The 15,141-nt window shown below is 47.3% G+C and overlaps 1 protein-coding gene across 1 annotated transcript in view; it reads right to left on the bottom strand.

Annotated features, from left to right (window-relative positions):
- The window catches only part of LOC149350427 (transcriptional repressor scratch 1-like), a 45,757-nt gene extending 31,450 nt beyond the window's left edge, over positions 1-14,307 (bottom strand). The window contains exon 1 of the mRNA XM_089579449.1: positions 13,937-14,307. Coding sequence (XP_089435575.1) covers positions 13,937-14,141 — 205 coding nt within the window. The 5' untranslated portion in view covers positions 14,142-14,307. The remainder of the gene's footprint in view (positions 1-13,936) is intronic.
- Positions 14,308-15,141: the final 834 nt, after the last annotated feature.

Here is a 15,141-nt window from a genome sequence, read left to right as displayed (position 1 = left end):
GCTAAGCCCTAAACTTGTACCGTTCTGGCCTACCTTCGCAAGGAAACACGCTTACTCGCAGGGGTGCCCATGCAGTAGAATGCAACGAATTGAGCTAGAAACCAGGCGATAGTGATTGAGTGATCGATTGCGTCTGAAAACTTTTCGAACAGAAGAGCTTAAAATGAATGCAAATAAGCTTTCGGGGCAAGTTGGAACTCCTGGCCAACTCAGCCTCCGGGAAGTAACACTAAAGATTTCCTCTGGGTCAAAAATTAATAAGCAGGGTTGATCAGGCAAAGAGAGCAAAAGCAGGTCGAAAAGTGTACACTGGTTCAAAAAAGTTATTACTGAGTGTTTTATATTTCTCCTTATATTACTGTCCCAGTAATGATTCAATATGCGAGGTTGTTGCTCTTTGCTTTTTGCATTTCTCCAGGGAACGAAGGAAGCAAGGCACTATGCTCGCTCATCCCACCCATTTCTTATTTTTTGCCCAATTTACATCTAACGGGGAAAGACAACGTCCCCCAAAGTAGGCTACCAGTGATTTCACCCCGCCACCATCATCTAAAGGAGGTTACAGAAATAGCTCTGTATGCTCAATGAAACCTTTTTTAGCCAAAGCCTACCGGCTGAACACACTAATCAGCGAAAACCATTTGGTTTAGCCATTTAGCCCGAGATCACCCGTAAGAGAAAGGCGAGCCGTGTTCATGCGAATCACTGAAATCTGATCTGGCCACTCATCACCTCCCACCCTCGCTCTTTCTTCTCTATTGCGCTCACCTTCTCCCTCCATCCCCCTCAACGTAGAGATACCTGCCAACCACCACCTGCCAACTATGACAGGTGGTAGTTGAATTGAATTAAATTTACTTAAATAAATGAAATTGCGTTAATTGAGTTACATGAAATTCACTAATTAAGGTCGTACGACTGACGCTGCATATTGCACGGCAGAATGCAAGGCTACACGCCTAAACCAATGCTATAACACTTTCTGCTATAAAATTCGCTAATTCACTGGGAGCTTATTGTGTGCTTTTGACGCGATAGCGTGAAGGGCCGAGTTCACCAGCAAATCCGGTGTCGGCGCCGTCGGCGCCGGCATGTCAGCGAAAAATCCCCAGCATGGCTCTGGCAGGTGGTCCCCAGAGAGCAACCTAGGAGGCAGGTGGCCTACCTAGGTCACGTGACCTTGGGGCGTCATCACAACCTGCCAACCAAATAGTAAGCAAACTGCCCACCGTGGCAGGTGGCAGTTAAAGTAATGATAGGTCGCTCACGAAGAGCAACGTGGGTCACACAAGGCCCACCACTGGGAGCACCTGCCATCGCAGGGCAGTGGCGCATTCCTTAACCACTGCACCACTGCGCCAGGAAGGGTATGAGGACTTCCAGGTATCTATGAATGCAAAATAGAGAATGGTCCTAAGGCGGAACTTAAGTGTCCTTCCAATTTTTCCTTTCTTTTTCTTGGCCTCGTCGCGTCCAGTCGACAGAAGTTATACGCGTAATGGGTCAGAAACATTGCTCCGGGTGTCGCCTGGAGCTGTGGATGTTGAACGTAAACACAAGGGTGCAATTTATGCGCACGTGCAGAAGTGACGAACGAAACAAGAAAGCAGGCTTACCTTGCAGTGATTTATAGAAACTCGCGATCTAATTACGCGACAATCAGTACTTCTAGAGAGCGGGGCATTAAGTTTTCAGTTCGCTGAATTAGAAAGCTCCATTGAGCAGCCCTAAAATCAAATTTATCTCCTTGCGCGATGCCCCAGAAGCAGCAACAACAGCGGAAGCTTATGGCAAGAAGAAGCAGAATACGACGTGAAAATGAAAGAGGCGTATTTTGGTAGCTTTTTTAAGCTATATTTTCTCTGCCAGAGAACTCCCTTCGTTTAAGAGCGTACGTGAAATTACCGAGGTAGAAATAACACAGCTACGCTCTAAGCTTCTCATCTCTTGCGCCTGCTTCGAAGCCAGCGTAAAAGCAAAACTCGGGAGGAAACGGCGAAGCGGGGGCTGAATGCTTGTCGTTATAATTTTATCTGTGTCGAGATTTTAATCGTGAATTATTCATCACCTGTTACCTGAACGTAATCCGCTTGGCGTTGCACACCGCGGCGGCCGCGAGCGTAGCGTGGGGGGGGGGGGGGGGGGGGGGGGGAGGACTGGCGCCGCACATGCTCGGAATGTTCGCCCGGCGAGCAGCGGCGCTTTTTAAGGGAAAACGCGTTTGAGGCCGCGTGGTGGTAGCCGCGGAGATCGATTACGTTGATCACCAGAGGCGCGGCCCTTGACGATTCCGCCCCCTTCTCTTTGACCTCGCTGCGCGCCGGGGGTACGCGTGCACTTTATGGATGAATGCTCAGTCGTTATCATTTTTGACCACGGTGTATGCAGGCCGTCGTTACTGCACGATGGGCGGCCAAATGCCACGCCGGCCAAGTGGGGTGAAGGGGGGGGGGGGGGGGGGGACTCATTAGAGCAAAAAGGCTGTGCCCCTCGTCGGCGTGCAGCTGCGCACGGAGCCACTGAAGCGCGTTCAAGTTTTTAGAGTTTGAATATAAATTGGGATCACGTATCCGGACATCGGCGGCGAATACAACAGAATGGACAGCGACGTGGCCAGTGTTGCGCATCTAGGCGCCGCCCCCTCCTAACCTCCCTCCCCTACTTCTGATCGCCTCGCTCGCAAGCCCGATGCTCGGGCGACGCGCGCGCGATGCTTTAGCAGCCGTTAATGAATATTCAATGAGTTTAGGACTGTAATAAAATTGAGCGCTGGCCTTTTTTGCGCGCGTTCAATTACAAGGGTGCCAACATAGGCCGGAACATGCGATTACCGAAATTGTTCTGCGCGCAACTTTTCTTTTTACTGCCATGAGTAGGCCAATTAATTTCCCCCCTGCTCCCCACGATATGCGTGCACTTTTCTTCCAACGGGACAAAGATTTAGGACCGCGGCCACGCAGCACGCCAGATTTTTGCCGCATTAGAAGAGTGGTGCGCCGCATACAAGCGTACATCTGTTTCTTACTTTTCTTGTTTCTTTTTGTTGCAGCGTCCGTCCTTGCTTTTAGCGCCTTCCGCTTCGCTCCGGTAAAATCGTATCTCCGTGCGTGTGCTAATCTGGCCGTGCCTAATGACCGGTGCTCGATTCGTCGATGTCCTGTAGCAGTTCCAACGAAAACCAGCGCTGCAATTTGGTTTGCTGGTGATGTCACTGCCAGGAAAGTCGGTCGAGTGGAGACGCGAGACTCAGCCGCCCCAAACAGCGTTCCGAAATACTGCGGCGCCGCTCGGGAAGTTTTACGAGTGTTTGTCAGGCAGTTTCTATTGAAATGCAACAAGTGTCTCCTTGCGACGACAGTGCGTTTACTGGGCGCGGGCAGTTTAACTCGCAAGGACGACAATCATGGGGCCGAGTGGGATCGTTTGGTGTGCAACGAGCTGTTTTTTTTTTTTTAGCAGCGCGGCTACACATGATCGTCTGTGAGCCCTAAAAATGGAAGAAACCTGCTCACCCGGCACTTTCAGAAAAGATGGGTAGGATTCTCAGGTTATGCCGCTTCTACGTAACGCTGACAAGTGAATCGATCCCCAAGGCACGGTATTTAGCTCAACTGACATTTTATCTTAACTTGAAGAAGGCGATGGATCGTTCTGAACTGAACGGCAGTCTGCGTGGGTAGTGTTTGCATGAAGGTGCTTGGCGTGAACGCCTCTTTAATGATGTTTCCACCTGGACTGAAGAATCCCCAGGCGAGGCCGATGTTTATTTGATAGTTGTTTCTGTAATAGTACTTGCACTGTTTCAGAGAGTAACAGACCGGATTTTTAAGCTTAGAGGTTCGCTTTTTTTTTTTTTTTTGCAATGAATCACCTGTACTTAGGTGTTTTCTTGCTGTTGAGATCATGCCTTATTCTACAGCAAGAGCATGCATAAACAGGCTGGCGCAACTCGTGTCGGAGCCAACCCCTATTCGTGTTCTCCTCGCTGGCACCTATCCTATCATCTCCCATGGGAAGAAAAAAGCGGCGTTCTGTATGTGACAAAATATGAACTCTTTCAATTTTTGAGCTCTTTTTAAGCACGAACCGTTTTGGAAGCATGAGCGTCGTTGCCATTTCTTCCGTAATTAATGTGGGGCGCTGTTTTCGCTGCTCTGGGCAATTTTTCTAAACAAACGTGGCACTACGTTTCTACTAAAGCGAAAGCTGCAAGCCTATTAGGAGAAAAAAAATGCCTGCTTAAAGAAACGCCACGAAGTGGCATCGAAGTGAACTTAGTGTAGACTAAGAGGAAGCGACGTAATAAAGGTCATAGATCGCTACCGGTCATAGCACGCTATAGTGTGCACGTCCCGTAGGCAAGGATACACGCTGAAGCGAGTAAGGTATTGATTTAAAAATAAAATAACAGCACCTTAAGTGTAGTAGCGACGTGCAGTGAAAAGCACAGCTTTCAAAACAATGTCTACAAAGATCTCTGTTCCTGAGAGAGCCAAATGTTCCTGTAGCGTGGCAAGCACGTTAAACTGCGAGAATTTAGAAGTCGCTGGCGTGTTTTGCGCAAGGTAGCCAAGATGGAGCAGCTCCAACTGCGTCTGCAATGTTTCAGTCTTTCTACAGGACAAGGACAGCAACGTTTGTGTAGGTGTATACAATACAAAGCATGGGCAAGAGGGTTACGGAAACAAAGGGTGAAAGGGGAGTAGCGCGAAAACACCAGCCTGCATCCTATTCGGACTTAACGAAGCTCTTCGTGGTTGGCCACTTGATAGTCGCAGAAGACAAGAACGTGTACTTTCTGCCAGGGTCTTAGCGCCTGTGGAGAAGGGCGCCAAGCGCGCTTTCAACCATCCACTTAATGGCACTGAACTTTTGGGTTTACGGAAGTGGTAGAATGTTGGTGTTGTAAATTCTGAAAACAGAGGATTTCCGCGAAACAGCTTAGGAACTAACATGTTGGGGTAATTGCAGCTTTAATTCGTGGCGTTAAACCGGTGTCAGTGCTAGTTTGCCCTTGTAAACAACGTTCAATGTAAAAACTCTGTAAGGCGAGACAGAAGTTCGTTGACTGCGAATTTCTCCATAGAAAATTCTCTCTCTGGTTCCTAATCAACAGAGAAATACCTTCGAAAAACCACAGCATGGCGCTGTTGAGTGGGATCGCTTTTTATGTCTCTGACATGGCGCCATTTATGAGGAACAACCCACCGCGCACTTAGCATCGGGAAAAGTATCGACCCTGTCAGGATGTGAAATGGTGCTCTGAAAACTGTCCTTAAGATGGCAGCCATGAAGACGGGTGGAGCGAGCAGTCTTCATCGCTATATCTTACCCACACTTCTTCTTACGCGCTGAACTCCGGTTTGCACTAGTTCCGTCGCCTTCAGTATAGTGTTTGGCACCAGTTTTCGCATAGTCGTTCACTGCGCACGTTGTCAACGCATTACATTTGAACTTTGAGCGTAAGCTACCCCTTGAGCTCAAGCACCAAACAATGCAACGAACCACTCGCCTGATAGCGCTTGAGATGCAGTCAGAAGATCCTAGGCATTTGTATTTTGAAGCTGCGAATGGTCGCACGACGCGGACCTTTGCGCACTGCGTTGGCAATGGCGCTGCGAGCCGTGAGTTTTAATTCAAAGCTTGCGCCCACCCCTAAATTCAGCACCTTCCTTAGTGCACTCTGACCGCTTCTGCTCGGTCGCCTTAGACTTAGTCACGCGTTGTTAGGTAACATATTACGCAACATTCTTTAAAACCACAAAAAACTGCGCGGTCACAGACATTAAGAGCGAGGCGATGGCAGTGTGAAGATAAGAAAAAGAAGAAACAGCTTGGTTTCCAGCTCGCCACAAGCATATGACGCAAACGGCGCGTGAAGCGCGCTTATCACATTCCACCTCGTTCTGCGGTTCGCGCGGTCTTTAATGTGATAACCGCGCGGGTGGATGGCGCTAGGTATTGTGCCACTCTGATGGAGACAGCGCGCACGCCCGACGAAGGAAGCAGAGAGCGATAATGGGCGAGAGGAGGGTGGGCGCACTTGCCGAGTGGCAACTCGTGCCGCTCATTCCATCGCGCCGTATTCGAAGTATGCCGCTAACGAGCACCTTCACCGAGTCCGAAGTGTCCTTCACAAGCGCAAACATTCTGAACCTCCCCGTGAAATGTGCCGAATAAATTGGCATTTGTGATTCCATTCTTTTCATAGTTTCCGATCTAGGGAATTGGGAGGGGGGGGGGGGGATTAAGGAATAATGAGCATGTTCCGTGCGACTGACGCGAGAGTGACGCGCTGTCGCTAATGCCCCGTAATGTGTTGAGAAGAAACTGACAGCTGGCTGAAATGTCGCAGAATACCAGCGAAATAATTCTTGCAAGAGTCTGTTCCCACGAACGGATAGGGGTTGTGCATAATAAAACAGTCGAACGGAAGTTACTCGCAGGGATGCCTAGATTTGGGCCCTCTTCATTGAGTGTGGATGTCTGGATGAATTTCGATTGACGCCTCAGTCATTCTTGGCGGAGGTATAATAATCATCCATGAACGCATGTGAAGCGTCAAGGAGAACACATACTTTCACGCTTCCTTCTTTATTGCAGTGAATTAAAAGCAATGTTTTTAGTCAAATCAAATATGCCGCGACTTTACTGCTTAGTATGGTCCGCACTAGAGAAATTATTCACCGTTGTATCATGCAGCATCACGGCAACTTCACTGATTAATTCGACGTTGAAATGCGCAGATTTTGTTAACTAAAACTCTTCAACCGAACTAACGAACGCTGCCATTAATTACTTGTGACAGACCTGTTCTATATCTGCCACTGCGTCTGAAGAAAAAAGGCAGCTGTGAAGGGCAAATGGAAATTCATTTGCGTTCCTATATCTGGTTGACAGCTTGCGGTCATCAGTACAAGATATAATTACACCCAGGTTTGTCGATACAATTGTGAAGCCAGAAGGTTGAAAAGTAAATTTTTAATTTATCGTTAACCGAGGAAACATGGCATATGCGCACCAGAAAACGCCCTTGGGGCTTAGTTGGTCCATGTCGAAGAAGGTGAAATTTCGCTCGTGGTGTCGTTTCTTCGTATGTTGTTATCATCCGCATCCTTTAGAGCTTCGTTGCTTGCTGCAACATATATACAAACTTCTTTGTGGTTAGACTCTTCTTTCTATCACCTGTAAAATTTACTTTTCAATACCAAATGAGACGACGAAACGAACTGCGGCGGCTAATATGGGGAGGAAAATTGGGGACTAATATGGGGAGGAAAAGAAGCGCCAGAAAGCCGGTAGCGTTAATGCATCCGCAGGGCACTGAAATGTTCGTCCGAAGCTCAGAGAGCCTGGTTGAAGAATGCAGTTCGTGAACTGCGTCTCGAGATCCTTTGTGGACGCGCGGCGTTTTGTCTCCACCTGCTCGCGTTTATCACGGCGGCGGCCCCCCGGGGTCCCTGAAAAGAAGACCTATCGGCGCTTTTAACACTGACTCCGCGGGCTGCTCTCGTTACCCAGGTTCAGCCGGTGAATCGCCGTTCCTCCCACGAGCGGGCTACCTTCATCATTAAAGCAGGAGAGAACGCCACAAAGCCGTCCTATTAGGTGCACGCGCTGTGAACGGGGCCCAGGCAGACCGCTTCAAGAGCCGAGAGGTCGGCCCCCTCAATGCCCTAGAAATGAACCCCCTCCTTCCTTTCCCTCCTCTTCCCTTCTGCATCCTCTTTACTTGCTCTGCAAAGCTGTCTTTGTATGTTTCCTTTGCTTGCTGCAATTTGAAGGCAATGATGCGGCAAGTGCACGGAGCACGGGCTCTGATTCCACGCAGCGGAGACGCTTTGGATCCACGGCTCAGGTCCTTTTCCTCTTCTGCGGTCGGCTGTAGGTAATCGGCTTACGAGCGGTATTGCGGAGAACGCTACCTTGTTGGAGCTCTTGAATTATCCACGTAAAACTCTGCCACGTACCGGGAGGGGCGGGTGGGGGGGGGGGGGGGGGGGGAGAGGAAAAGAGAGGCGGTCGAGCGTCGATGACTTCCCCTCTCTCTCTCTAGTGCGTTTCTTTTTTCTGTGTCTACTCTCTGCCACCCGTGTTCCATCGCTCTCATTAGGACACTTAAAAGCGCTAAAGTTGATTTTGTCCTTTCATTTTTGTGTCACTGTGGTTATAACGACGTTTGACTGGACGCTTGTCTCACAAGAGTGGGTTTTTTTATGTTTGTTGTTTCGCTCTTAAGTCACCCGCTGTCAACAAGATATTTGTTTTCTACAGTGTTAACAGCTCAATTCTAATGGTGTCTTGTCTCTAGCGATCCAACATCTCTACCAGAAATACAAGTCCATATGGCAGCTTTTAGAGCTCTAGTGGCTAAAATGACACCCAAGCAGAATAAGGGTATCAAAACATTTTCGTACAGGCTTTGTGTATTGTGCTGTACAGTTAAGTTAAGAGCATTTTATGGATGTCTGATTCATAGGTTCGGTTAATTATTCGCTAAGAGCCGTGTATATAGGTAGAACTCTCTGCAATAGGAATATTTAGCCTATTTATTTACAGCAACCTTAATTCCCCACTCCGGGGCATTACACTCGCAGAGAGCACCAAACATGAAGCGGCAGGGCTATAGTGAAGATAAAGTGGCACGAAATGCGTCAAAATCATTTATAGACGCCATGTTACTTGGCAGCTCATTCCAAAATCTAATGCCAAAAAGCAGGGCAGAGTGTTTGAACAGGCTCGTCTTGCAAAAGTACAGATATACTTCCAATGGGTGATCAGAGCGCTGAAAGAGATGTGAAAAATATCGAATATGCTCAAGTTTGCATGAGTATGGAGTATAGAAATGTGTCTGCATTGTGAAGTACGTGAATTATCAGGGATTTTCAAAACTCTGTAACACTGTCGTCGTGTAGCTGATTAGCATGAAACGAATAGCATGATTCTGCAATGCTTCCAGTGACAGTGTTAATTAAGTCTGACACGGATTGTATATGATAGAGGCAGATATCAGTTGCTGGTATGTATAGAGTTTTATACACCTGAAGCTCAGCGTCAGCCACAGAAAAATATTTTTCGAGGTAGTCCCAGTGTTTTACTCCCCTTGATGACGATGTATTCTCTGTAGTGATTTCATTTTAATTTAGTTGAGATGATAACAACGAGGTATTTTAAGTTCTGTAGCCGCTCAATAGGAGTATGTTTGATGTTATCAGGAAAGGGTAAGTTAGAGCGATGTGTAGTGAATGACATTATCTTGGTTTTATTAACATTAATGTGCATTAGCCGCGTGGCACACTATGATTATAATCACTTTTCCTCTAATTCGCCACAATTGTTTTCATACCATTCAGATGTGCGAAGTAAACAAAACTTGTTCGCGTTACCTAATGTAATGACTGTGACCTACAGAGTGTTGTGAAATCAGGAGGGTAGTTGTTTTTTGCGTAAACATGACATCTAAGCGCTCGTACGTGGGCAGAATATTGCTGCCAAACACCACAAAGTGTATTGATATCGGAATCATGTTCTGTTTCCTTATGACACCTGGCGTACCATCGACAATGACTCGAGCACGCTACTTTACACTTATGTGATGCCGCGCGACTAGCTGCTGAGGGCTTTTTGGCACACAAATAAAACGATAAGATTTCACATGGAAGTAGTAAGGTGTTTCTAGCGCCAGCGACGTTTCTGCACATTTCCAGATTATGCTGGGTTCACCATGGCGCAGAGAATAGAGAACGGCCATGTCCTAAAATAATCGCGCTTCATTCTGTGTCCATGACACGTACCTATTTAGCGCGTAGAACTTTAATATGCAAGGTTTTTGTAAAATTTACAGCAATGCTTGCCGGCGGCTCATTTGGAATAACTCACTTGTTCCTCTATTTTCCAGGAGCCGTAATTGGTGAAACGTTTTTTTTTCTTTTTCATTCTTTTACCCGCTTGCCACTGGAAGCCACACCTTCGATACCAGAGACTTTAAAATATGTACCTTACAGTTTGTAAACAATGAAGTTACTGGCGGCTCGTGACGGAAGTAACAGAGAAAAAATGAATCGAGGGATGAAGTGTTGCAAAATACGTCCCTGGCCTTTCTTTAATCTAAAGGCGGCAAGGGGTTAAGAAACTCCAAGAAATTATCATCGTTGTGGCCAAACACGGGTGAGCATTTTAAAAAATAGCTAGTGAAAAAAACAATGCGGCCATTTTTATGTCGTCAATTCTTGCTTAAATAGTGCTGCCTAAGTGTAATTTCCTAAATCGCATCTAATAGTGAGGTGCTTTGACTCACGATTCACATGCTAGGTTTCAACAGACGGCTGGAAGGAACATCTGGTCCAGGTCAAACTAGAAAGGTAGTGCTCACTTCGTATTGTCATAACCCTTATTTGTGTGCTTATGAATGCCTGTCCTTTAACATGCCGCAAAGATGAAAACAACTTCAACGCGAGAGGACAAATGAATATGAAGGTTGGGACCATAATAAGCGAAAAGTTTCTGAGACGCTGTGTATTATGATAAAGTGTACAATGTTTTGTAGGAGTGGCGCTATTCATTGAGGTCTTGCTTTTCTCTTCTTTTTTTGCGATATGGGTGTTAGTGTTGCTGGGCACCCATTGGCTAGAATAGCATCTCACTGCACTAGTGCGCTGCACTGACGGACCTGAAGCTACACTTCATATTTATCGGTGCCCTACATTGTTGATTTCTGGCCCAAAATTATCCGTTGCTTTTTCTGCGAGTGCTTAGACAACTCTTTATTAGCAGGAGTGGACATTTCAGCTACAGGAGCCACTGAAGTGAAGCGACCTATGGATCCCCCTTTAGCCACTCTCCTACAATTGTTTTTGTGATTTGAGCTTTTTAATTATCAACGCATATCAATGCTTGCTCATAGTCATAAAGTTAATTCATATCGTTACTTTGGAAGGTAGAAGCGCGACGATTTCAACCACACAGAAAATAATATTGTAGAAACAATGTTGCGTATATTTTAGCAAATAAATGTGCTTCTGGCAATAGTGAGCCTGCAGAAGAGCGGCACTAATTTGACGTATTACTTTCTTGACTAATTCATGTGTTTTCAACAGGCAACGCACTTGTGTCCTAGAGAAACTATTGGGCAGATTTAATTTCGAAGCATCTATCATTGTTGCTGACTGTAAAAAGATAATATTTAAAGTTTTCATTCTGGCACGGTGTAACAGTGAAAGCCGTATAGTCTTTCTTCTGTTCTCTATCGAGCTATGAATCCCCGCAGAGAACAGCATCATGTTGGGCGTCATTAATCCTTGTACGAAATGCCAACTGCAAAAAGGAATATGTTTTTATTATTGTCTAATTGTATAAGTGCACACAAACAGAGTAATTTCTTAAAAGTCTCAACTAATTGCTAGATAAAAGGATAAGTGGGCAACACGGCTCATCCCATCATTACCACATGCTTTGATCCTAGCAGCTGCAATCAAAACAGTCGAGCTGTTTTTCCTGTAAAGAAAGCTTTTTTGCAGAGAGAGTCTTATAGTGGCAAAGCCGCTTTCTCAAGCGCGAAGAGCACCGGAACATTTCTTGCCGTCAGCATTCTTTAGCAGATTACTAAGTAACGCGATAATTTGCACACTTAGTTACAATGGTAATACTCATGCCTGTTTATAAGCTGAGCGGTGATCATCAATAACAGTTTATCAATGCAAATACAGGTACGAACAGGTGCGTGTACAGCTTCGCTCGGAGGTGGCAAGCCTCGTGCAGTGCTTACCGTTCATTACAGCTTGTATTATATATTACCAAGTGTTTTAAAGAAAACACTGTCCCGATTCCTAAAGAGGTCGTTCGTTGCATGCTTATATAGCTAGGATATAGTTTTCTTCGATGAAGAGCACGACCGCATGTGCCTCTCGAAAGGGGCGCAGCTGTACGGACGCGTTTTTCTTTTGTTTCGGTACAAGTGGTTGCTATTCAAAAAGCAAGCTTCCTTTTTGGCTAGCCGCCCGTAATAAAAGCCTAAAAAATTCTGGAAATATTTAGGCAGTTCTTACATATAGCGTAGGTCTGGCCATTTTCAAGAATAGCAGAATGATATGTAGGGTGTAAGGTCCCGAAGAAGTATGAGGTGTGTGAAAGACGCCGTTGCAGAGTCCTCCAGATTGAATTCATTTAGCTGAGCTTCTGTAACGTCAACTGAGACATCGAGTGCTTTCACTACTCGCATCGAAATGCGGCTGCCACGGCCGGCAAATGATAGCGTGGCCTCGTGCTCGGCAGCAAAAATTACTGGTCGGCCGTAACAACACTGCGGGTTCAAGATTAGTTGGAGGTTCTCCTAGTACGTGAAAAGCGCAATATGCAGAAATGCATTGAGGCAGTTTTTTTTTCTAATGCGTTCTGTTACCGTTGTTCCGTCTGAACGTTTTAAACATGCGCTAACGGTCACTTATTCTCTTTTTTTTCTTACCTTACGTAAAAAGAGTACATATGCCCTAATCGAGTCCTTCAATAAAACACCACATAAGTTGCTTAATACAAGTTTGTTCTAACCTATTTCTTATAGCACGAATATATTTTCTTGACCGCACAGATTCTGTAGAAGTAAAATGACCAATTATTCCCTTTGTTACGTTATAATGCGATTTCAGAGAATAAACTTGGCGATTAATTCTGGAAACAAAACTGTACCGACTGCAGCACCTATAATCTTAGTGATATAAAATTTGTGTGCACCCTGAAAATGTTCATGTGGTGTATTTTTACCAGCTTTGAGATTAAAAACTGTTCGGTCGGACAGGTTTGCGCAGGGCGTCTTTATTTTTTAGTAAAAATGCTTCGACATCCTAAGAATCACGTTCATAGACTAAAAATTTCAATTCTTAGTACTCCGCGCCAAAGCGAGGACCACATTTTGATTCATTCATTTGCCATTCTTTTCGCAGTGAGTGACAGGTGACTCCGCAAGACTTCTGACTCTCCCCTCTCTAGTTTCACAAACAAGAAAGGCGGTTCGTCACCAATCCCCACAATTTAACACTCCTCGCAGGTCTATTTAGACGTTATCAATAAAATCTGTTACCTTGTTGTCGGCATTTCTCAAAGTTGTATTGTATGAATAGACCATTTCATTAAACATTAGCATCTTTCAAGGGACCTGTGAGGTGCTATTTACAACTACCTATATTTTAAGCGAAAAATTGCACGAAGGTATGAAATCTTCAGTAGAACTGCTACCCTTTTGACGATGAAAAACGGATACCGTCATGCTCACAAGGCGATCACATTCAAGCATACAGTTTTGTCTGCGGATGCGGAGAGTTACTTAACTTTATAAGGAGTGCTTTAAAGCACGCAACTTGCGGGGTCACATTTGAAGTGAAATTATGTTGAATGCGGCTTTTTAGTAAAAGAAGCTTGAGCTCTTTTTCTCGGGCTGTCATCTTTGGTTTGAACTGTTGACATTATTTACATGCATCCCAAACGACAACCTTACAATAAACCACCTTAAAGCTTTCAAGCTTCTAAGAGGTCGCGTCATGCTCGTGACGACAAGCATTTCTACTCATATGACGCGCAACGGAAAACAACATTCGCTAATACTCCCCTTGCGCGCGACCACTCTAAAACGACTTCCTTCCATGTACTTTGGTGCACTGACAGCTCCGGTGTCACTGACAGCGTTGTTCTTACCGCGTGCGGACGCATGAGTGAATGGTCGCGTCGCGCATCTGACTGGATTTGTCTGTCCCCGTTGCGAGCCCGAACTGGGTGCCGATCGCGACGAGTCGTTGTCACGCAGCGCGCTTTCGCCGTCGTGCCGGCCACACGTGGTGACGTTGTTGCGGGGCCCTTCGGCGTCAAGGGAGGCCCTTGACGCGGAAGCGTCCCACGAGGGCGGCGCGTGTGCGCGCGTGGCCGGCGGCGTGGCACGCGGTCCACTCACCGGCAGTGGGACTGGTGCGCCCGAAAGCGGCCGAGGTGACGACTGCGGGCCGCTCGTCGGCGGCCTGGTCGCCGAAGAGAGGAGCGCAGGGCGCCGTCTCGGCCTCGCTGGGGCTGAGGGGCTCGCGGTACGGCCAGCGTCCCGACGAGGCCGGCCCCGCGGGGTGCTTGGTGGCCGCCTTCTTGACGAGGTAGCAGCGCGGCATGGTGCCGGCCCCGGGGCGGCGCGCGGCCTGGCTCAGCTGCGGGTCCTGTGCATGCCGCGGGCCGAGCAGCGTCCGCCAGCGCTGCCGCTCCGCTCGCGTCTGGGGGGGTTGCCGTGGGCCTCCGTCGGAGTGTGTGGAAAACGGGGAAAAAAACGACCAAACAAACGGTGCGCTCGGTTTTGTCAAACTGGAAAACCTGAGTTTACACCTCGGGCTTTGTTTTATAGCGGGCCCTCGCCGCCTCCTCCTCCACCGGGCGACCTCCTCTCCATCGACATCGGGAGGGCGCATGCGCAGAGCGCCCCTCGGCCTCCCCACTGCCTTTCCTTCCCTCGCGGAAGCGGGAGGCGCCGCCCTCTCCCGGCAACATCCCGCAGGGGGAGGAGGACTCCTCGGGAGAAGATGGAAGCGCAGCCCTTCCCGCGCGCCGCTGTCCGCGCGGCTGTCTTCGCGACAGGGGCCCCGCGCTCACTTACCCGCCGCAGTCGCAGTCGCGCCGAGGACCAGCGTCAGCGCCTTCCTTGATTATGAGGTAAAACACCAGATCATCCCGCGTAAGAACCGGAATCCCGGATAAACTTCAGTAGTGAAGGGCAATTCTGCCTGCGGAATCGAAAATTAATTTGGAAATGTTCGAAATATTCTGTGCTATACAGAGGTAAATTCGTAATACGACGAATCAGCTCTCTCAGGTCACCTGTAGACGCAGGACGTTCGGCCGGCGATACTTAATAAGACCCAAGAGATAAGCTGAAAGTTGGCTTCAATTAATGACAAAGAAGTGGGTGGGAGACAGCAATAAACTCATTCGCAATGTAAAAACTGAGTTTGCCATCTGTCATTTCCTACTACTGCGGCACACAATTCATTGTTTGTTCTGCTTTGTCTGCGGGGGCTCTAAATAAACATCGCTCTGCGTTTCCAGTCCGTACCTGCAATTGGTAGGTAACAAGCCAACCGGACATATTAGTCTATGCGCACTGTTCATTATTTGTCACTG

This window comes from Amblyomma mixtum, chromosome 3, assembly GCF_055824585.1.
Source record: "Amblyomma mixtum isolate Tamu chromosome 3, ASM5582458v1, whole genome shotgun sequence".
NCBI lineage: Eukaryota > Metazoa > Arthropoda > Arachnida > Ixodida > Ixodidae > Amblyomma > Amblyomma mixtum.
The sequence above is the reverse complement of the archived record's forward strand: the minus strand, read 5'-3'. Positions and strand labels throughout refer to the sequence as shown.